Here is a 24,790-nt window from a genome sequence, read left to right as displayed (position 1 = left end):
TACATACCTTGCCGCCATCAGTACAGTGATTACCATGAAAACAGGCATCAAGTTGACGAAAGTACCAGAATTACTTGCTCTGCTGAGATCTTTTAAACTGAAGGACCAGCAAAAGAAGTTCAGAGCTCCAGCCTGGGATCTGAATGTAATTCTACGTCATCTTATGAGTGATGCCTACGAACCTCTAGACCAGACTGCCCTCGAGCTGCTGACACAGAAGACTCTGTTCCTGCTTGTGCTAGCCACGGCAGCCCGAATATCAGAGATACATGCGCTGGACTTTGGTCGAACCAGATTCGACAGGGGGCAATATGCTGGGACTTCATTGCCAAGAACCAACTACCTGGTCAGCCAGATAGACAGTTCCACGTACCAGTGCTATCTACAATCCTCGCCCCAGAGGATATAGCAGACCTATCCTTGTGTCCGGTCAGAGCCCTGAAGACATATCTTCAAAAGACTGACACAAGGAGACAAAAATTCAAGCGCCTGTTCATCCCATTATCAACAGAGACATCAGCAGAAGTCTCAAGAACGACCATATCGTTCTGGATGTGAGACGTCATATTAAGAGCCTATAAAGCAGCAGGACTAGAACCTCCTAGAGCTTCCAACCTACACGAAGTCAAAGCACTGGCGTCAACACTGGCTCTGCACGGAAATTGCTCTATACCAGCAATTATGGAGGGCTGCTATTGGAAGTCGGACACAGTGATTGCCAGCCACTACCTCTGAGACATAGCCACTGAAGACGTCTCAGGCATTCACCAATTTCGGCCTCTCGTTGTAGCACAGCAACTAATGGTTCCTCAAAGGCACTGAGTTGTAAAATCTCACCCTTTATCACGTTGACTTGTTGATAACTTTTACTATGGAACCAGTATTAGTTTCATGCGCACAGTCTAGCACAGGCTAGCATGAGTGATTAAAGATCCTGTATGGGTAAAGACCTTACCTGTACGTGAAGGGGTCGCAACTCATATATGATAAAGATCTGATCATAATCTATGGGTTGTTATGAGATATCTAGTAATAAGAAGATACTAGTTTATCTGTAGCCACATGAATCAACATGATTCAACCTGTCTGAGTGAGTGAGTTAAAATTTAACGTCACATCGGCAATGTTTCAGCCATATCGTAACGACATCTTGCCTGGGACTGAAGTTAGACAAGAAAGTGGTCCCCCCGAGTTATAACGGAAGTTGGAAGAATAGGATCACGGAAATGCCGTTTCGCAGTTCCCATGGGGGGGGGGATACAGACCGTATCTAAGGACAGCTGATGAATCCACGCAGTGGCTTGACCCACCACCAGGCCGTCGGATTCTATAAGCAAAAGATCATGAGTCAGGATAAGTAAAAACATGTAATTTTTTAAGTAAAATTGATGTTGTATACTTATCCTGACTCATGACGAGAAGCCCTCCCAACCTCCCCGCTGAAGACACTTTGGATTTCACAGCAGATCCAAGTGCATGGGCAGAAATTCAGGAGAGAGTGACAAGTAAGGCTGGTCACATGACTGTTTGCGCGGGAAGAGGGCAAAAGGGAGGTAACTCGTCGGTGAGTGTATTTTTACGTCGTCTTCGGGAACTTCAAGGAATTCAAGTGTTCCACTACCATTCGAAAAGGAAAGGGAGATAAGCAAAATATCATGAGTCAGGATAAATATAAAAATATCAGTTTTACTTAAAAAATTATATTATTCAATTTTCATTGTTTTGATGTTTGGACTTTCCAAGATCAGCCTATATTCAGGGACTTGTCCTAATTAAAAGGGCCAGTACACTGACCATTCTGAGGCATTGTGTGCAAACCAGTCAATATCCCCAGAACATACAAGCCAAGCTCTGTCCACCTTGTTCTTCTTCTCCTGTAACCACACAGCATGAAGGCTTGTCATGGTACTTTTCTCTTTGAAATAAGGACAGACTGGCATAAGCTTTGTTGAGCAGTTGTCATACTGTCTGGCATGATGGATATGCTGCTACAGCTGTGAGTGCATTATACGGCGACACTGGAACGCTTGTGTCACATTATACACCAAACCTTGAGACACTGGTACACCCCAGTTATCTGCCCCTGCTGTAAGTACATGACATGGGGCATGTTGCAGCTGTAAGTACACGACATGGGGCATGTTGCAGCTGTGAGTACATGATGTTGGGCATGTTGCAGCTGTAAGTACATGACATGGGGCATGTTGCAGCTACAAGTACATGACGGGAGAGTTGCAGCTGTAAGTACATGATGTTGGGCATGTTGCAGCTGTAAGTACATGACATGGGGCATGTTGCAGCTACAAGTACATGACGGGAGAGTTGCAGCTGTAAGTACATGATGTTGGGCATGTTGCAGCTGTAAGTACATGACATGGGGCATGTTGCAGCTACAAGTACATGACGGGAGAGTTGCAGCTGTAAGTACATGATGTTGGGCATGTTGCAGCTGTAAGTACATGACATGGGGCATGTTGCAGCTACAAGTACATGACGGGAGAGTTGCAGCTGTAAGTACATGATGTTGGGCATGTTGCAGCTGTAAGTACATGACATGGGGCATGTTGCAGCTACAAGTACATGAGCCAAGCACATGAGAGTTGCAGCTGTAAGTACATGATGTTGGGCATGTTGCAGCTGTAAGTACATGACATGGGGCATGTTGCAGCTACAAGTACATGACGGGAGAGTTGAAGCTGTAAGTACATGATGTTGGGCATGTTGCAGCTGTAAGTACATGACATGGGGGTGTTGCAGCAGTAAGTACATGACATGGGGCATGTTGCAGCTGCAAGTACATGACAGGAGAGTTGCAGCTGTAAGTACATGACGTGGGGGTGTGGCAGCTGTAAGTACATGACCTGGGGCATGTTGCAACTGTAAGTACACGATGTGGGGCATGCTGCAGCTGTGAGTACATGATGTGGGGCATGTTGCAGCTGTAAGTACATGACATGGGGCATGTTGCAGCTGTAAGTGAGTCATTCTATGGAAAAGGGCAATTTCAGCATTTGCTCTTAAGAACATTTTATTTATATTTTTTATATTTTTTATGTCTTCATGTAAACTTCTTTGGTTTGTATGATTGGTATATTGCATCAGCAGAGAAATTCAGACAAGAATTTTCCGTAAAATTCATTGTGACTTTAATCAAAATGTCATTACCGCAACGACGGCAAAAATACTGATTTTGGAAAATCTAGTTATAAATTTTGCTTAAAAACAGCTATGAAATGGAAAGAGTTGTTAGATGTCACATATGAGGCTATTTATAAGTATATTTGTGCAATGAATGGTAATTTATCTTAATTGTTTCAATGCATTTATGATTTTTTTAGTTTTTTGCATGAATGTAAACATAATAACTTTTGCAACAATAGCTCTTATCTCAAACAGTTATCAGGAAAGGATAAAACATTGAATTAAGTTTACCCTCCCATAAGTTAAACGGCTTCCAGGAAATAATTGGTTGTATAATCATAAAAAATGTGTTCCATTTTGGTAATGACATTGAAATTACGGCGGTAGTGACATGTTGTTTTGGTAATGACATGGGCGTGAACAAATTCAAGAATAAAGTTAAACAATATGTTTTTCCAAGCAGTTGACTTGTTATATAACATTAGATTTATGAACATAAAACACCGAGGCTGAATAATTTAATCTCTGTGACCACAGTTAGATACAATGTTCTATGTTATGTTGTTGACAACACGCGGCAGACCAACAGCAATTTGTTTGGTTCTCAAAGTAGATAACTTGAAATAACTTTGCTTTAAGAATCAATTAAATATGATTAATTACACTTTCTTACTTGTTTGTACCAATTCAACAAGACAGATGTAATATTACTTATCATATTTAAGTGTTTTTTAACATATTTTAAGAATGGAAAATGTTATTTTCTTGTTAATTGAAAAATAATTAAATCTTAACTAACCACGTAATTTGTAAACACTAACAGTGGATTCACAAAACCTTGGCAACTATTTCTATTATGTTCTTATTTCATCAAACTTTAATACCATTGTGAGGCAAAATGTACAGATTTTGATGTTTGGAGCGTTATTGGTAATGACTGTTATTGGTAATGACATTGTGATGCATTTTATAAATCCTTGTTGTGTAGTCATGTTCTCTAATTCCAAGCACTACATTACATGATACTTTGTATCATTTAAGACATAACAATGTATTATTTGTTGCATTCTATATGGGATAACCAGTGTTATCACATGTGTGGTAGTGACACGTCATCACCGCAACGACAGTTTTTGTTGCGGTAATGACCGTTGGTGTAATGACAATTTTGTTCAAATTCAACTCTCCTGATCTTCCATATACTTATAAGTTCTTTTAGATATATATTTGTGAAAAGTATTCAAACAGGCATCTCATTAAAATACAAAAGACTTAGTACAATTCATATATACTATAGTTAAGTGCATTGCGGTAATGACACACATTAAAATCACTCCCCTCATAATGAAAGAAGAATGGAGAATTCCACTCTAAGTCCTATGATATGACATGCCTTCTTTGAGCACATGGTCAGCAAGGGTCTGAAGGGAGACTATCCATATTTTTTTCAGTGCTAATTTTCTGTATGTTGCGGTAATGACAATCTAACTTTTTCAGATATTTACTTCATATATTCATGTAAATTGAGAAATAATTGTACCATTCATGCATATTCTTTAAAACTGACCGAAAGATACATAATGATATTCAATTTTGAAGTTTTGACACCCAAAAATGCAAAAGAGGTTGGAGCTTGGGACATGCCTAATTAACGTGATTGCCCATCTTCATCTGTAATTTTCCAAAATTAAGCCAGGAAAATAATATCTTTTATTTAGTGATTAGTATGCTTAGTACCATATATCTATAAACAAAGGCAATTTTCAGTAAATTATATCATGCAATAATAAAATTGAGCGTAAGGTCAGTGGGGACAGCAAATTGCCATTTTCTGTAGAATGACCCAAGTACATGACGTGGGGCATGTTGCAGCTGCAAGTACATGACGGGAGGGTGTTGCAGCTGTAAGTACATGACGTGGGACATGTTGCAGCTGTAAGTACATGACGTGGGGGTGTTGCAGCTGTAAGTACATGACATGGGACATGTTGCAGCTGTAAGTACATGACGTGGGGCATGTTGCAGCTGTAAGTACATGACGTGGGGCATGTTGCAGCTGCAAGTACATGACGTGGGGAGAGTTGCAGCTGTAAGTACATGATGTAGGGTGTGTTGCAGCTGTAAGTACATGATTTTGGGCATGTTAAAGCTGTAAGTACATGACATGGGGCATGTTAAAGCTGATTCTGGGTCTTTAAATCCTGCAGCTTTTCAGGATTCTGGATCCTAAGGGCCTGCAACTTCTCAGGATTCTTGGTCCTATCGGCCTACAGTTTTTGAGGGTTCTGGCTTCTTTGGGACTGCAGCTTCTCAGGGTTCTGGGTCCATAGAAACTGCAGCTTCTCAGGGTTCTGGGTCCTTTGGGCCTGCAGTTTTTCAGGGTTCTGGGTTCTTTGGGCCTGCAGCTTCTGAGGGTTCAGGGTCCTTTGGGCCTGCAGCTTCTGAGGGTTCTGGGTTCTTTGGGCCTGCAACTTCTCAGGATTCTGGGTCCTCTGGGCCTGCAGCTTCTCAGGATTCTGGGTCTTTAAATCCTGCAGCTTTTCAGGATTCTGGATCCTAAGGGCCTGCAACTTCTCAGGATTCTGAGTCCTTTGGGCCTGCAGCTTCTCAGGGTTCTTGGTCCTATCGGCCTACAGTTTTTGAGGGTTCTGGCTTCTTTGGGACTGCAGCTTCTCAGGGTTCTGGGTCCATAGAAACTGCAGCTTCTCAGGGTTCTGGGTCCTTTGGGCCTGCAGTTTTTCAGGGTTCTGGGTTCTTTGGGCCTGCAGCTTCTCAGGGTTCTGGGTCCTTTGGGCCTGCAGCTTCTCAGGGTTCTGGGTTCTTTGGGCCTGCAGCTTCTGAGGGTCCTTTGGGCCTGCAGCTTCTCAGGATTCTGGATCCTTTGGGCCTGCAGCTTCTCAGGATTCTGGATCCTTTGGGCCTGCAGCTTCTCAGGATTCTGGATCCTTTGGGCCTGCAGCTTCTCAGGATTCTGGATCCTTTGGGCCTGCAGCTCCTCAGGGTTCTTGGTCCTTTGGGCCTGCAGCTTGTCAAGATTCTGGATCCTTTGGGACTGCAGCTTCTGAGGGTTCTGGATCCTTCGGGCCTGCAGCTTCTGAGGGTTCTGGATCCTTTGGGCCTGCAGCTTCTGAGGATTCTGAGTCTTTTGGGCCTGCAGCTACCGAGGGTTCTGGATCCTTTGGGCCTGCAGCTCCTCAGGGTTCTGAGTCCTTTGGGCCTGCAGCGCCTCAGGATTCTGGGTCCTCTGGGCCTGCAACTTTTCAGGGTTCTGAGTCCTTTGGGCCTGCAGCTCCTCAGGGTTCTGAGTCCTTTGGGACTGCAGCTTCTGAGGGTTCTTGGTCCTTTGGGCCTGCAACTTCTCAGGGTTCTGAGTCCTTTGGGCCTGCAGCTTCTCAGGATTCTGAGTCATTTGGGCCTGCAGCTTCTGAGGGTATTGGATCCTTTGGGCCTGAAGCTTTTCAGGGTTTCACCATTTCCCACATGCAGGATCTCCATTGCTCAGTTCACACAGGAAGTGTATGAAGATGTGGCAGGATTTCTGCAACAAGCTGCAACAAGTTCAGAGTTTTGCAGCAAGAGTTTACCTGCCAATACTACTTGTTGCAGCACCACTTACCTGCCAATACTACTTGTTGCAGCACCACTTACCTGCCAATACCACTTGTTGCAGCACCACTTACCTGCCAATACTACTTGTTGCAGCACCACTTACCTGCCAATACTACTTGTTGCAGCACCACTTACCTGCCAATACTACTTGTTGCAGCACCACTTACCTGCCAATACTACTTGTTGCAGCAAAACTTGATCCATTGATTTATCCAATGTCCAAGGTCGATAAATCATTGGATCAACCGAACTTAAGTCAATAATTGTTTCATTATATGACAAAAGTACTGAATACTGACACAGTCATGAATCTTTGTGGTGTCGTGTTTTCTGCCATTTTGATACAGATGTGACGTAATTGTAAACCAACACAGTCACAGGGACGAAGCGATGCGTAACGCACGCAGTGCAAAGTTCACAGCTGGAATATCCCAAATCCACGGGAGGTGTTTGGATTGTTGTATCAACCTTGACATCGCTTAGTGTCAAAGCTGTCATGTGACCAAGTGGGCCAATCAGAAGGGTGGAAATCTTCCCATCATATGATAATACTTTTTGCGGCAACAACTTACCTGCCAATACCACTTGTTGCAGCACCATTTACCTGCCAATACCACTTGTTGCAGCACAACTTACCTGCCAATACTACTTGTTGCAGCAAGAGTTGAATCTAGTTGGTTTAATCTGATTGCCTTCACTGTGGTTTTCTGTTTTATAAACACTTGCTTCTAATCTTATCAAGCTTGTTATTAGAACTTTGTATGTCATCCATTCAGAAAGAAAAATGGGCTTTATGCTGGGTTAGCCTCATATATAACCATGACTTGAATCAGGATGCTCAGAGCTTGGCTTGTCAGTTTCACCGTATGGGACTCTCTTGGTTTGGGTTGAGAACTGAATCGTGTATATACTCAAGGTTTGAGTTGACACATGGACATTTTTTTGTCCATGAATGAGAAGCACTCAGAACCATTCAAAAACTGGCCCTTTAAATACAGGTAAATGCCTCTTAAGTCTTAACTTTATATCAAAACGATGTAAATAATGTTGAGGTCTCATATCAGAAATGTAGAACTTGTTGTCACTGTCTATTGTACAACAAAACCCTCCAAGGAGAACAATATATTCACCCTGCTGTTTTTCTTGTTTGATTACGTACTCCTTGTTTAGTTCTTTCAACATTTGCCAGATATATATCCAATGCATCAAATCTTTGTGACATGTATACACTGTGTATATAGATGTCTGTAAGCTGTACACAAGGGTTGGGCCACACACACTGTGTATATAGATGTCTGTAAGCTGTACACAAGGGTTGGGCCACGCACAGTGTATATAGATATCTGTAAGATGTACACAAAGGGTTGGGCCACACAGTGTATATATATCTATAGATGCCTGTAAGCTGTACACAAGGGTTGGGCCACACTGTGTATATAGATGTCTGTAAGCTGTACACAAGGGTTGGGCCACACAGCGTATATAGATGTCTGTTGGCTGCACGCAAGGGTTGGGCCACACAGCCTATATAGATGTCTGTAAGCTGTACACAAGGGTTGGGCCACACAGTGTATATGGATGTCTGTAAGATGTACACAAAGGGTTGGGCCACACAGTGTATATATATCTATAGATGCCTGTAAGCTGTACACAAGGGTTGGGCCACACAGTGTATATAGATGTCTGTTAGCTGCACACAAGGGTTGGGCCACACAGCGTATATAGATGTCTGTTAGCTGTACACAAGGGTTGGGCCACAAAGTGTATATAGATGTCTGTAAGCTGTACACAAGGGTTGGGCCACACACAAGGGTTGGGCCACACAGTGTATATAGATGTCTGTAAGATGTACACAAAGGGTTGGGCCACACAGTGTATATAGATGTCTGTAGGCTGCACACAAGGGTTGGGCCACACAGTGTACATAGATGTCTGTAAGCTGTACACAGGGTTGGGCCACACAGTGTATATAGATGTTTGTAGCCTGTACACAGGGTTGGGCCACACAGTATATATAGATGTCTGTAAGCTGCACACAAGGGTTGGGCCACACAGTGTACATAGATGTCTGAATGCTGTACACAGGGTTGGGCCACACAGTGTATATAGATGTCTGTAGGCTGTACACAAGGGTTGGGCCACACAGTGTATATAGACGTCTGTAAGCTGTACACAAGGGTTGGGCCACCTTGTGTATATAGACGTCTGTAAGCTGTACACAAGGGTTAGGCCACCTTGTGTATATAGAGGTCTGTAAGTTGTACACAAGGGTTGGGCCACACACACTGTGTATATAGATGTCTGTAAGATGTGCACAAGGGTTGGGCCACACACACTGTGTATATATAGATGTCTGTAAGCTGTACACAAGGGTTGGGCCACACAGTGTACATCGATGTCTGTAAGCTGTACACAAGCATTGGGCCACACACACAGTGTATATAGATGTCTGTAAGCTGTACACAAGGGTTGGGCCACACTGTGTATATAGATGTCTGTAAGATGTACACAAAGGTTGGGCCACCCAGTGTATATAGACGTCTGTAAGCTGTACACAAGGGTTGGGTCACACAGTGTATATAGATGTCTGTTAGCTGTACACAAGGGTTGGGCCACACAGTGTATATAGATGTCTGTAAGATGTACACAAGGGTTGGGCCACCTTGTGTATATAGACGTCTGTAAGATGTACACAAGGGTTGGGCCACACACACAGTGTATATAGACGTCTGTAAGATGTACACAAGGGTTGGGCCACACAGTGTATATAGACGTCTGTAATCTGTACACAAGGGTTGGGCCAAACAGTGTATATAGAAGTCTGTAAGATGTACACAAGGGTTGGGCCACCCAGTGTATATAGATGTCTGTAAGCTGTACACAAGGGTTGGGCCACACAGTGTATATAGATGTCTGTAGGCTGTACACAAGGGTTGGGCCAAACAGTGTTTATAGAAGTCTGTAAGATGTACACAAGGGTTGGGGCACCTTGTGTCTGTAAGCTGTACACAAGGGTTGGGCCACCCAGTGTATATAGATGTCTGTGTTAGGCAGTGCCGATATTGAGTATTTTATTATTGGAAACACTACTGTAAAATTCAATCAGACAAATGGGACCTTGATTAGTTTATCAACATTTATGTCATATATCCTTTTCTGGATGTTGAAGTATACTGGTATATCGTAATTACCATCTGCATGCAATAACTTCCATCTGGCCTCGTGAGAGCCCACGTTTCGTGTTGTCTCTTTCTGGTGATTGGTCCATGCACTGGTGGAGAATGCTATAGCTAATGTCAGTGTGTGCAATATTTTCAGTAATTTGTGTTTTTTAGCAGTCATGGAGATCTTCTGTATTTCTGTTGTTAATTGCTAGCTGTGGCCAGGTCTTCAGTTATTTATTTGTACTTGTTTTTTTACCTTCAGAAACTTTGATTTAAAAGAATTTGAAAAAAGCAAATATGAAAAATGTACACAAAAGACTAAAGTTAAACTTAAATATACGAAATTGAAATGGAATTCCCGGAGCAGCCAGTGATGACAGGGAGTGGATGTTGGGTAACACCATGTTCTCCCCATGTTTCAGATGTAAATGAGTGTATGGAGGGAGGGGCAAAATGCCACCCCACGGCTGGGTGCTTAAACAGTATGGGCTTATACGAGTGTATATGCCCCGACGGTTTCTATGGTGACGGAAAAACTTGCCAGGGTAGGTATCCCCAAACCCCCACCAATGTGTGCTATGCAAGATTCAGTAGACGCTATACACACCACACAGTGTGATAAGTACGTTTCAGTTAGGTTCTTCGGACACAACGCACAGTATTTTGGGGAAGTAAAGATGTCAACACATTTTACAAAACAAATTTGTCAAAATGTAAATAGCTTTATATCTGTTTCATATCATTAGAAGATTATGAAATAATTATGAAAATTCGCAAAAGTTTGTTTGAAATAACCCGTGGTTTAGTATGTATTTAGATCTATGATGTGATGTGTGTTCTCTAGCATTGACTTTGGATGTTGTCTGGTAGCGACTGTTGTCTTGTTGTCCTGTATGATATAGCCGTATTTATTTTAGTAGTGCATAGCTGTGCATTGGTGTACCTTGACTCTGCTGGCGTTGATCGCTGTTTCTCTGTATGGCGGGTTTGTTTCAGAGTGCCGTGTTCCGTGTAACCCCGGGACCTACGAGGTGCAGCCGTGCACCAACACCACCCACAAGATCTGCCGAGGTAACTGCGGTCATGGAAATACTTGAACACGCAACCACTACAGACATCACATCTACTGGGTCAGACATACAGGGATCACATCTACTGGGTCAGACATACAGGGATCACATCTACAGAGTCAGACATACAGGGATCACATCTACTGGGTCAGACATACAGGGATCACACCTACTGGGTCAGACATACAGGGATAACATCTACAGGGTCAGACATACAGGGATCACATCTACAGGGTCAGACATACAGGGATCACATCTACAGGGTCAGACATACAGGGATCACATCTACTGGGTCAGACATACATGGATCACATCTACAGGGTCAGACATACAGGGATCACATTACTGGGTCAGACATACATGAGGGATCACATCTACAGAGTCAGACATACATGGATCACATCTACAGAGTCAGACATACAGGGATCACACCTACTGTGTCAGACATACATGGATCACATTACTGGGTCAGACATACATGGATCACATCTACAGGGTCAGACATACATGGATCACATCTACTGGGTCAGACATACAAGTATCACATCTAAGGGTCAGACATACGGGGATCACATCTACAGGGTCAGACTTACATGGATCACATCTACAGGGTCAGACATACATGGATCACATCTACTGGGTCAGACATACAGGGATCACATCTACAGGGTCAGACATACAGGGATCACATCTACAGGTTCAGACATACAGGGATCACATCTACAGGGTCAGACTTACATGGATCACATCTACAGGGTCAGACTTACAGGGATCACACCTACTGGGTCAGACATACATGGATCACATCTACTGGGTCAGACATACATGGATCACATCTACAGGGTCAGACATACAGGGATCCCATCTACTGGGTCAGACATACATGGATCACATCTACAGGGTCAGACATACATGGATCACATCTACAGTGTCAGACATACAGGGATCCCATCTACTGGGTCAGACATACATGGATCACATCTACAGGGTCAGACATACATGGATCACATCTACAGTGTCAGACATACAGGGATCCCATCTACTGGGTCAGACATACATGGATCACATCTACAGTGTCAGACATACATGGATCACATCTACAGGGTCAGACATACAGGGATCCCATCTACTGGGTCAGACATACAGGGATAACATCTACAGGGTCAGACATACGGGGATCACATCTACAGTGTCAGACATACATGGATCACATCTACAGGGTCAGACATACAGGGATCCCATCTACTGGGTCAGACATACATGGATCACATCTACAGTGTCAGACATACATGGATCACATCTACAGTGTCAGACATACAGGGATCACATCTACAGGGTCAGACATACAGGGATCCCATCTACAGGGTCAGACATACAGGGATCACATCTACAGGGTCAGACATACAGGGATCACATCTACAGGGTCAGACATACATGGATCACATCTACAGTGTCAGACATACAGGGATCCCATCTACTGGGTCAGACATACATGGATCACATCTACAGGGTCAGACTTACATGGATCACATCTACAGTGTCAGACATACATGGATCACATCTACAGGGTCAGACATACAGGGATCCCATCTACTGGGTCAGACATACAGGGATCACATCTACAGGGTCAGACATACGGGGATCACATCTACAGTGTCAGACATACATGGATCACATCTACAGGGTCAGACATACAGGGATCCCATCTACTGGGTCAGACATACATGGATCACATCTACAGTGTCAGACATGCATGGATCACATCTACAGTGTCAGACATACAGGGATCACATCTACAGGGTCAGACATACAGGGATCACATCTACAGGGTCAGACATACAGGGATCACATCTACAGGGTCAGACATACAGGGATCACATCTACAGGGTCAGACATACAGGGATCCCATCTACAGGGTCAGACATACAGGGATCACATCTACAGTGTCAGACATACAGAGATCCCATCTACTGGGTCAGACATACAGGGATCACATCTACAGGGTCAGACATACAGGAATCTTACCTGCTGTTGTAGCCTTGTTCTAATCTGTCCTTTGAATATCATCTGCAAACTGGAAGCCTGGAGCACCTTCTTCAGTTGTACTACAAATGTCCCTTTTGCAGATTGCACCAAGGTGTGCCCTGATGGTTACTTCATGCTGAGGCCATGCAAGTCCGACAGTAACTCCCACTGCAGAGGTAGGTGCCATGGGGTTACCAGTCCACCATCACACATCACCATACATTTCACTCTCCACCCCTCAACTCTGCACCCCTCAACTCTCCACCCCCCAACTCTCCTCCCTTCACCCTCCTCCCCTTCACCCTCCTCCCCTTCACCCCTCCTCCCTTCACCCTTCACCCTCCCTCCCCTTTGTCCCCTCCTCCCTTTCACCCTCTCCTTTTACTCTTCACCCCATCACCTTCACCCTCCCTTTTTACTCTTCACCCTCCTTACCCCCTCCTCCTTTTACCTCCCCTCATCACCCTTCACCCTTTTACCTTCACACACACCCCTCATCACCCTTCACCCTCCTCTCTTTTACTCTTCACCCTCCTTACCCCCCCTCCTCTCTTTTACTCTTCACCCTCCTCTCTCTCTCTGTCTCCTCCCTTTTACTCTCCACCCCTTTCACTCTCCTCCCTTTTACTCACCTTTTCTCTGCCTACCTATCAGTATTACTTGATGACATGATGTTTCTATGTCTGTGTCCTTGAATCACTTGCGCTCCTCTTTTCTGCAGCCTGCCAGAAGCAGTGTTCCTTTGGAGAATTTGAGTACCAGACTTGCCAGAGAGATACCAACAGAGAATGTAGAAGTAAGAAAGGTCGCCTTTGTACTTACACCACACATGACAGTATCTCTACAGATACAGTGTGATGCCTACAGTAATACACTGTGTGATGCACTGTGATAAACTGTAATACACTATGTGATACACTGTGATACACTATGTGATGCACTATGTGATACACTTTGTGATACACTATGTGATACACTGTGATACACTATGTGTTATACTGTGATACACTATGTGATATACTGTGATTCACTATGTGACACACTATGTGATGCACTATGTGATACACTGTGATACACTTTGTGATACACTATGTGATACACTATCTGATACACTATGTGATGCACTGTGATACACTGTGTGATACACTGTGTGAAACATGGTGATAAACTGTAATACACTATGTGATACACTATCTGATACACTATGTGATGCACTGTGATACACTATGATACACTATGTGATATACTGTGATACACTGTGATACACTATGTGATACACTGTGATACACTATGTGGTACACTATGTGGTACACTGTGATACACTATGTGATACACTATGTGATACACTGTGACACACTATGTGATACACTATGTGATGCACTGTGATATACTGTGTGAAAACTGGTGATATGGTGATACACTGTGATACACTATGTGATATACTATGTGATATACACTGTGATACACTTTGACACACTATGTGATACACTATGTGATGCACTGTGATATACTGTGATACACTTTGTGATACACTGTGTGATTCACTGTGTGATTCACTGTGATACACTGTGTGAAACATGGTGATAAACTGTATTACACTATGTGATACACTGTGATACACTATGTGATATACTGTGATACACTGTGATACACTATGTGATACACTATGTGATGCACTGTGATATACTGTGTGAAACATGGTGATAAACTGTATTACACTATGTGATACACTGTGATACACTATGTGATATACTGTGATACACTGTGATACACTGTGACACACTATGTGATACATTATGTGATGCACTGTGATATACTGTGATACACTTTGTGATTCACTGTGATACACTATGTGATACACTGTGATACACTATGTGATATACTGTGATACACTGTGATACACTGTGATACACTATGTGATACACTATGTGTTACATGTTTTTCTTTATAAGGTCACAGCCTCCTGCCTACCCCTGAAGGCTCACAGAACATCATCCTGGAGAGTCTCTATGGTGTCGTGGATCAGAAGGTGGAGGAGGATTACCTCCCTTCAATGCAGAGCGGCAACTTTGGGTTTACTCTAGACAGAGGTAAGCCATTCTTGTAACACACATCAAATGCCAAAGTGCAAGATCAGGGTACAATTTTGTTTGTGAAGATGCCAGAACATGACAGAATCTAATGGTTCATAGCTCTCAATCTTGAATACAAACAACTTTACATTTCAGCTAGTGATCTCAAGGTCAAGGTCACAATGAAGTCTGTCCAGGCAGCTCAGCTCTATGTTCCCATCAACTCCTCGGAGAAAGGAAGTTTCCGAGCTATCCCCCAGTCCGGCACCCAAAGTCAGATCCTTCGCCAGTTCTGTCCCCACCCTGTTCCTGACCACTACATCCTACATCATGATAAACTGATGGTAAGTACACACACTCCCCACCCAGACCTGACCACTCCATCCTACATCGTGATAAACCGATGGTAAGTACACATGCTCTGTACCCAGTCCTGACCACTACATCCTACATCATGATAAACTGATGGTGAGTACACACACTCCCCACCCAGACCTGACCACTCCATCCTACATCATGATAAACTGATGGTAAGTACACACACTCCCCACCCAGACCTGACCACTCCATCATACATCATGATAAACTGATGGTAAGTACACCCGCTCCCTCCCCAGTCCTGACCACTACATCCTACATCATGATAAACTGATGGTAAGTACACACGCTCTGTACCCAGTCCTGACCACTACATCCTACATCATGATAAACTGATGGTAAGTACACACGCTCTGTACCCAGTCCTGGCCACTAAATCCTACATCATGATAAACTGATGGTAAGTACACACGCTCCCCACCCAGTCCTGGCCACTACATCCTACATCATGATAAACTGATGGTAAGTACACACGCTCCCCACCCAGTCCTGGTCACTACATCCTACATCATGATAAACTGATGGTAAGTACACACGCTCCCCACCCAGTCCTGGTCACTACATCCTACATCATGATAAACTGATGGTAAGTAGACACGCCCCCTGTTCCCTTATCAGTACATCTTGCGTCATGGTACCTTCACCTGTTCCCTGACCAGTACATCTTGCAACATGGTACCTTCACCTGTTCCCTGACCAGTACATCTTACATCATGGTACCTTCACCTGTTCCCTGACCAGTACATCTTACATCATGGTACCTTCACCTGTTCCCTGACCAGTACATCTTGCGTCATGGTACCTTCACCTGTTCCCTGACCAGTACATCTTACATCATGGTACCTTCACCTGTTCCCTGACCAGTACATCTTGCATCATGGTACCTTCACCTGTTCCCTGACCAGTACATCTTGCATCATTGTACCTTCACCTATTCCCTGATCAGTACATCTTGCCTCATGGTACCTTCACCTGTTCCCTGATCAGTACATCTTGCATCGTGGTACCTTCACCTCTTCCCTCACCAGTACACCTTGCCTACTGGTACCTTTACCGGTTCCCTGACCAGTACATCTTGCATTATATTTCCTTCACCTGTTCCCTGACCAGTACATCTTGCATCATGGTACCTTCACCTATTCCCTGATCAGTACATCTTACATCATGGTACCTTCACCTGTTCCCTGACCAGTACATCTTGCATCATGGTACCTTCACCTGTTCCCTGACCAGTACATCTTGCATCATGGTACCTTCACCTGTTCCCTGACCAGTACATCTTGCATCATTGTACCTTCACCTATTCCCTGATCAGTACATCTTGCCTCATGGTACCTTCACCTGTTCCCTGATCAGTACATCTTGCATCGTGGTACCTTCACCTCTTCCCTCACCAGTACACCTTGCCTACTGGTACCTTTACCGGTTCCCTGACCAGTACATCTTGCATTATATTTCCTTCACCTGTTCCCTGACCAGTACATCTTGCATCATGGTACCTTCACCTATTCCCTGATCAGTACATCTTGCCTCATGGTACCTTCACCTGTTCCCTGATCAGTACATCTTGCATTATATTTCCTTCACCTGTTCCCTGACCAGTACATCTTACATCATGGTACCTTCACCTGTTCCATGATCAGTACATCTTGCTTACCGCCGATGTGAACCTAAAACGTACTGCCTCGTCATATAAGATGTTTATCTGTCTGAAATGTTTTAATCAGTCGCTGCCACAAGTCGAAAGAACGTGAGAAATGTTAATAAGAGTTGCAATAAACGGGAATCAAGAACATTATTTAGATAATTCTGTCTGTATTAAGTTGGGTTTGTTTAGGTTTTTTATTTTTCCCTGACCAACCGACCCATGATTCAGAATTTGGTGGCTACATGAAACACCTAAAAAAATATCATGCCCTTACAAGATATATTGTAAACAAATTTAGCATAAGTATGTGTAAACTGTATTTTCACATGACATTTCAGAACATCACCTACAGTCTTGATGACAACCAGAAGGCACAGCCCTGTCAGTCTTTTGAGACAGTTGGAAATTTCCCAGGCTCCTCTTCTGCTGGTCCCTCCCACTTCCTGTATCCGCAACCAGGGCCGATGACCGATCTGTTTGATGGAATCAGAGCTGACTTCTTCAAAAGCTCCACAGTATGGGTTGAGAAGTCCAAAAGGTGAATCATCCTTGTAAATAGTCCTTGTACACCATCCATGTAAATAGTCCTTGTAGACCATCCATGTAAATAGTCCTTGTAGACCATCCTTATAAATAGTCCTTGTAGACCATCCTTGTAAATAGTCCTTGTAGACCATCCATGGAAATTGTCCTTGTAGACCATCCATGTAAATTGTCCTTGTAGACCATCCATGTAAATTATCCTTGTAGACCATCCATGTAAATTGTCCTTGTAGACCATCCATGTAAACTGTCCTTGTAGACCATCCATGTAAACTGTCCTTGTAGACCATCCTTGGTAATTGTCCTTGTAGACCATCCATGTAAATTGTCCTTGTAGACCATCCATGTAAATTGTCCTTATAGACCATCCTTGGTAATTGTCCTTGTAGACCATCCATGTAATTGTCCTTGTAGTCCATCCATGAATACCATCCTTGGTAATTGTCCTTGTATATGATCCTTATGCTCCATTGATGTCCAAACTGTTACCAGTAATCAAATTGGTGAAAACATTCATAGAATTAGAACATTTGTTTCTTGTGTGCCCACCAGGTGTCAGCACTATAGCAAACGCTGTGAGGACTGTACACGAGACTGTGCCCGGCAGATGACACAAAGTAGCTCAGAATGTTCCGTGCTGGGCAGTGAGAGTGACAATGGCTACTCCCCACGTCTCCGTGTTTGCTACACCTGCTGTGCCCGCAGCAACTGCAGCGACATCTGTAAGGACTATCACAAGCGACATTGCCAGCCGCGGAAGTGAGTACACCAAGGGCTTTGATGGTTAGAAACAGGTTCCTGGGCATATGACCTGTGGGGCTTAAGGGTTAGAAACGGGTCCCCAGCCAACTGGTCATAAAAGCAGACCTGTGATGCTTGACGGCTAGAAATGGGTCCCCAGGCAACTGGTCATTAAAGCAGACCTGTGATGCTTGACGGCTAGAAACGGGTCCCCAGCCAACTGGTCATAAAAGCAGACCTGCGGGGCTTGACGGCTAGAAACGGGTCCCCAGGCAACTGGTCATTAAAGCAGACCTGTGATGCTTGACGGCTAGAAACGGGTCCCCAGCCAACTGGTCATAAAAGCAGACCTGCGGGGCTTGACAGTTAGAAACGGGTCCCCAGCCAACTGGTCATAAAAGCAGACCTGTGATGCTTGACGGCTAGAAACAGGTCCCCAGCCAACTGGTCATAAAAGCAGACCTGCAGGGCTTGATGGCTAGAAACAGGTCCCCAGCTAACTGGTCATAAAAGCAGACCTGTGATGCTTGACGGCTAGAAACAAACCCCAGCCAACTGGTCATAGAAGCAGACCTGCGGGGCTTGACAGTTAGAAACGGGTCCCCAGCCAACTGGTCATAAAAGCAGACCTGTGATGCTTGACGGCTAGAAACAGGTCCCCAGCCAACTGGTCATAGAAGCAGACCTGTGATGCTTGACGGCTAGAAACAGGTCCCCAGCCAACTGGTCATAAAAGCAGACCTGCGGGGCTTGACAATTAGAAACGGGTCCCCAGCCAACTGGTCATAAAAGCAGACCTGTGATGCTTGACGGCTAGAAACAAGTCCCCAGCCAACTGGTCATAAAAGCAGACCTGCAGGGCTTGACAGTTAGAAACGGGTCCCCAGCCAACTGGTCATAAAAGCAGACCTGTGATGCTTGATGGCTAGAAACAGGTCCCCAGCCAACTGGTCATAAAAGCAGACCTGTGATGCTTGACGGCTAGAAACAGGTCCCCAGCCAACTGGTCATAAAAGCAGACCTGTGATGCTTGACGGCTAGAAACAGGTCCCCAGCCAACTGGTCATAAAAGCAGACCTGCGGGGCTTGACAGTTAGAAACGGGTCCCCAGCCAACTGGTCATAGAAGCAGACCTGCAGGGCTTGACAGTTAGAAACGGGTCCCCAGCCAACTGGTCATAAAAGCAGACCTGTGATGCTTGACGGCTAGAAACAGGTCCCCAGCCAACTGGTCATAAAAGCAGACCTGTGATGCTTGACGGCTAGAAACAGGTCCCCAGCCAACTGGTCATAAAAGCAGACCTGCGGGGCTTGACAGTTAGAAACGGGTCCCCAGCCAACTGGTCATTAAAGCAGACCTGTGATGCTTGACGGCTAGAAACAGGTCCCCAGCCAACTGGTCATAGAAGCAGACCTGCAGGGCTTGACAGTTAGAAACGGGTCCCCAGCCAACTGGTCATAAAAGCAGACCTGTGATGCTTGACGGCTAGAAACAGGTCCCCAGCCAACTGGTCATAAAAGCAGACCTGTGATGCTTGACGGCTAGAAACAGGTCCCCAGCCAACTGGTCATAAAAGCAGACCTGTGATGCTTGACGGCTAGAAACAGGTCCCCAGCCAACTGGTCATAGAAGCAGACCTGCGGGGCTTGACGGCTAGAAACGGGTCCCCAGCCAACTGGTCATAAAAGCAGACCTGTGATGCTTGACGGCTAGAAACAGGTCCCCAGCCAACTGGTCATAGAAGCAGACCTGCGGGGCTTGACAATTAGAAACGGGGCCATTATTATCGAAACGTTCGTAACCCTAAAATTCTTAACTTTGATCGTAGCCAATGTGTTAAGACTGGCCTTAAGAAGTTTGTAGGGCTACGAACGTTTCGAGAATAGCCAGCCTGGTTCCCTGGTCATAACGGGAGATCTATGTGTTTTGGGGATTTGAATAAGTCTACAGGTCATAACAGGAGTATCTGTGTGATGCTGTAATATTTACAATAACATATCAGTGTGATGCTGTTATATTTACAATAACATATCAGTGTGATGCTGTTATATTTACAATAACATATCAGTGTGATGCTGTTATATTTACAATAACATGTCTGTGTGATGCTGTTATGTTCACAATAACATGTCTGTGTGATGCTGTTATGTTTACAATAACATATCAGTGTGATGCTGTTATATTTACAATAACATATCAGTGTGATGCTGTTATGTTCACAATAACATATCAGTGTGATGCTGTTATGTTTACAATAACATATCTGTGTGATGCTGTTATATTTACAATTATATATATGTGTGATGCTGTTATGTTTACAATAACATATCTGTGTGATGCTGTTATATTTACAGTAACATGTCTGTGTGATGCTGTTATATTTACAATTATATATATGTGTGATGCTGTTATGTTTACAATAACATATCAGTGTGATGCTGTTATGTTTACAATAACATGTCTGTGTGATGCTGTTATGTTTACAATAACATGTCTGTGTGATGCTGTTATGTTTACAATAACATATCTATGTGATGCTGTTATGTTCACAATAACATATCAGTGTGATGCTGTTATGTTTACAATAACATGTCTGTGTGATGCTGTTATGTTTACAATAACATATCAGTGTGATGCTGTTATGTTCACAATAACATGTCTGTGTGATGCTGTTATGTTTACAATAACATGTCTGTGTGATGCTGTTATGTTTACAATAACATCTGTGTGATGCTGTTATATTTACAATAACATGTCTGTGTGATGCTGTTATGTTTACAATAACATATCTATGTGATGCTGTTATGTTCACAATAACATGTCTGTGTGATGCTGTTATGTTTACAATAACATGTCTATGTGATGCTGTTATGTTCACAATAACATATCAGTGTGATGCTGTTATGTTTACAATAACATGTCTGTGTGATGCTGTTATGTTTACAATAACATGTCTGTGTGATGCTGTTATGTTTACAATAACATGTCTGTGTGATGCTGTTATGTTCACAATAACATGTCTGTGTGCTGTTGTTATGTTTACAATTATATATATGTGTGCTGCTGTTATGTTTACAATAACATGTCTGTGTGATGCGTGTTTTTTGGCAGATGTCTGAAGAGCAACTGGATGGAGTTCCACATCCGTCCTCAATGGGACAGTAGTCGAATGAACCACTTCTACTGCCACATCAAACCGTTGCCACGACAACACCTCCTAGAGTTGGAGTTCAGTCTTCAATATCAAGGTCAATCCTTCTACAAAGGCAAGGTCAGCCTGAAAGGAAATAAACAGTGGGAGAAGGAAGGCAGAATGAACTACAAGTGAGAGAAGCATACGTTTGTTGTGCTTTGTATTTTAGCTTTAGTGCTTCTGAAGTGGTTGTCTCCTCTGGACCAGTCCACAAAGCATTTTTAGCACTTTGATATTCGGGAGCCAAATGATAAACTGCATACTTTCTCATAAGGCCACAACTGCCTTGTTGATCAGGACCCTGCAAGTTACCTTATTGTGAGTAGAATCATTGGAGGTAAATGACTGTGGAGTAAAGCTGATATTTCATCCCCTTAGTGACAGGCTAAGGCTGAAAACCATTCTTGGAAATGCTCGATAGCTGACTGCATAGATATAAGTACAGTTTAGTCAGTTCAACATGTTGATGACTTGTGTTATTGGGAGGTGTTGCTGCAGTGTTGCTTTGTTTGTGAATCAGAGACAAGATCGTACATGTGAAGGTGGACTCCAGGCTCGGGGCACCACCTGACTTCCTGGAAGGGGAGGTGTCCGGACATCGGGGAATCTTCAGGGTTGGCCATTACCGGAACCAGGGACCATCTGTCTTCTCCTCTGTGATTGGTGGAGAGTCAGTGTCCATCAGACCAAAGAATCCATTTGGAGAGATGGACACACCAGGTAATGTGAACTTTGTCGATATTTCTTTTTGTAAAAGTCAAACCATACAGTCACACATGATTTATGTTAAATTTGGATGTGTAAAACATACACTTATCTCCAAGTAAAAGTCTGGTCCCTGCATAAGTCTTATTCAGTCATCAGTTTGTGGGTGTGTTAAACCTTGGATAGTTAGCAGTATTACACAGGTACCTTCAACTTGACACTATTCAGTTATCAGTTTGTGGGTGTGTTAAACCTTGGATAGTTAGCAGTATTACACAGGTACCTTCAACTTGACACTATTCAGTCATCAGTTTGTGGATGTGTTAAACCTTGGATAGTTAGCAGTATTACACAGGTACCTTCAACTTGACACTATTCAGTCATCAGTTTGTGGGTGTGTTAAACCTTAGATAGTTGGCAGTATTACACAGGTACCTTCAACTTGACACTATTCAGTCATCAGTTTGTGGGTGTGTTAAACCTTGGATAGTTAGCAGTATTACACAGGTACCTTCAACTTGACACTATTCAGTCATCAGTTTGTGGATGTGTTAAACCTTGGATAGTTAGCAGTATTACACAGGTACCTTCAACTTGACACTATTCAGTCATCAGTTTGTGGGTGTGTTAAACCTTGGATAGTTAGCAGTATTACACAGGTACCTTCAACTTGACACTACGGTCATCAGTTTGTGGATGTGTTAAACCTTGGATAGTTGGCAGTATTACACAGGTACCTTCAACTTGACACTACGGTCATCAGTTTGTGGGTGTGTTAAACCTTGGATAGTTGGCAGTATTACACAGGTACCTTCAACTTGACACTGCGGTCAGCAGACACCTTTTCTGGAAAACAAATTTGGCTTCTTTTGCTGTTGAAGTAATTGGTTGAATTATGTCTCATGATTTAGCCTGTCAGTTAGGGTCAATATGATCCCTCGGAGTCCTCCTGCTGTGGGTGCCTGAATTCCTTTATATTGATGAGTAGAAGTTACATGTACCTCTGTGATCATGTTGCCAGTGAGTGACAAGAACTATGACAGAGACGTGCTGGAGAACTCTGTGTTAGCAACGGAGACGGAGGGACCGTATGAGATCAGCTCTGACCTCATGGTGGTCACCTACCTCAATGACACCTTCCCCTACCATGTGACTCACAAGAACGCTGCACCACACCTGGAGGTTAGCCTGCCAAAGGAAGTGTCCATCTTGGCCTCTGTGTTCGAGAGAGTCACTCTGCAGCACAAGACCATCCGAGGCAGCCTGGTCAACAACAATACACACTGGGTGGTGGGAGTGTCCGGCAGGGTCAAGACATGTCCAGGTAAATAGTCACAAAAAATGGTCATCTGTACCTTGCAAGCAAACCAGATCTCTCCTTTGTCTTTCTCTCCATTAGACTTCTTTGCTTCACTGTTTGATTGATTGTGCTATGTCATCATGTGTCACTGTCTCATCATATGTTATGTGCCCTGTAACATTGTGTCACCATGTGTCATCCTGTGTCACCATGTGTCATCCTATTTTACTATGTGTCATCCTGTGTCACCATGTGTCATCCTGTGTCAACATGTGTCATCCTGTGTCACCATGTATGATCCTGTGTCATTGTGTGTGAGCCTGTGTCACTGTGTGTGAACCTGTGTCACCATGTGTGAGCCTGTGTCATTGTGTGTCATCCTGTGTCATTGTGTATCATCCTGTGTCACCATGTATCATCCTGTGTCACCATGTGTCATCATCCTGTGTCACCATGTGTCATCCTGTGTCACTGCGTCACAATGTGTCATCCTGTGTCACTGTGTGTCATCCTGTGTCACTGTGTCACAATGTGTCATCCTGTGTCGCTATGTGTACAAATGTGTCACCATGTGTCTGATCCTGTGTTACTGTGTCTGATTCTGTGTCACCATGTGTCATCCTGTGTCACCATGTGTGATCCTGTGTTACTATGTTCCAAGGCCTGCTGATGATGGAAGTGTATGACCCCGGCTACCCCACGGAGGCAGTATTCAAGTACTGGGTAGCCTTGAAGTGTCCACGCAAGTTCCACATCAAGTTCTCCCTGCCCACCTCTGACCTCCCTCACACAGAGAAGGAAGTGGTGCTGATGATAACAGATGTTGTCCAGACACATCAAATACGTATCCATAACCCGGGGCACTATGAGAAGGTCAAGGTCGGCATGGATGACATGTCAACCACTTCTGGTATGTAACCTGTGACTTGGGCTCCTGGTGAAACCAATCAGGGACCCTGTAGGGAGTCTGTGATAGAACCAACTGCCATGCATTTTGTGTGCTTCGAAATTAATGCAGTGATCAGGCTCAAGGAGTAGGTTGTCATAGCAACTGATCAGTTCCAGGTTTGTCACGCCTGGGAAAAGGCATGTATAGCTTACTAGACAGGTGGCCCAGCACCATTAGGGCATCGAGCATCATGTACAGCTTACTAAACAAGTGGCCCATCACCATTAGGTCATAGGGCATCATGTACAGCTT

The 24,790-nt window shown here is 43.9% G+C and overlaps 1 protein-coding gene across 2 annotated transcripts in view; it reads left to right on the top strand.

Annotated features, from left to right (window-relative positions):
• Positions 1-24,790, top strand: part of LOC124253779 — a 227,888-nt gene that overhangs the window by 164,738 nt on the left and 38,360 nt on the right. For both annotated transcript variants that reach the window (XM_046687612.1, XM_046687611.1), the window contains 12 exons: positions 10,337-10,459; positions 10,911-10,985; positions 13,111-13,185; positions 13,731-13,805; positions 14,962-15,099; positions 15,238-15,425; positions 17,446-17,645; positions 18,203-18,409; positions 21,503-21,715; positions 22,105-22,304; positions 23,311-23,613; positions 24,251-24,499. In XM_046687612.1, the coding sequence (XP_046543568.1) occupies positions 10,337-10,459; positions 10,911-10,985; positions 13,111-13,185; positions 13,731-13,805; positions 14,962-15,099; positions 15,238-15,425; positions 17,446-17,645; positions 18,203-18,409; positions 21,503-21,715; positions 22,105-22,304; positions 23,311-23,613; positions 24,251-24,499 (2,046 nt within the window). The remainder of the gene's footprint in view (positions 1-10,336; positions 10,460-10,910; positions 10,986-13,110; positions 13,186-13,730; positions 13,806-14,961; positions 15,100-15,237; positions 15,426-17,445; positions 17,646-18,202; positions 18,410-21,502; positions 21,716-22,104; positions 22,305-23,310; positions 23,614-24,250; positions 24,500-24,790) is intronic.

This window comes from Haliotis rubra, unplaced genomic scaffold (assembly GCF_003918875.1).
Source record: "Haliotis rubra isolate DU_JTF1 unplaced genomic scaffold, ASM391887v1 Scf551, whole genome shotgun sequence".
Classification (NCBI taxonomy): Eukaryota; Metazoa; Mollusca; class Gastropoda; order Lepetellida; family Haliotidae; genus Haliotis; species Haliotis rubra.
This window is presented reverse-complemented; position numbering and strand designations above follow the sequence as displayed.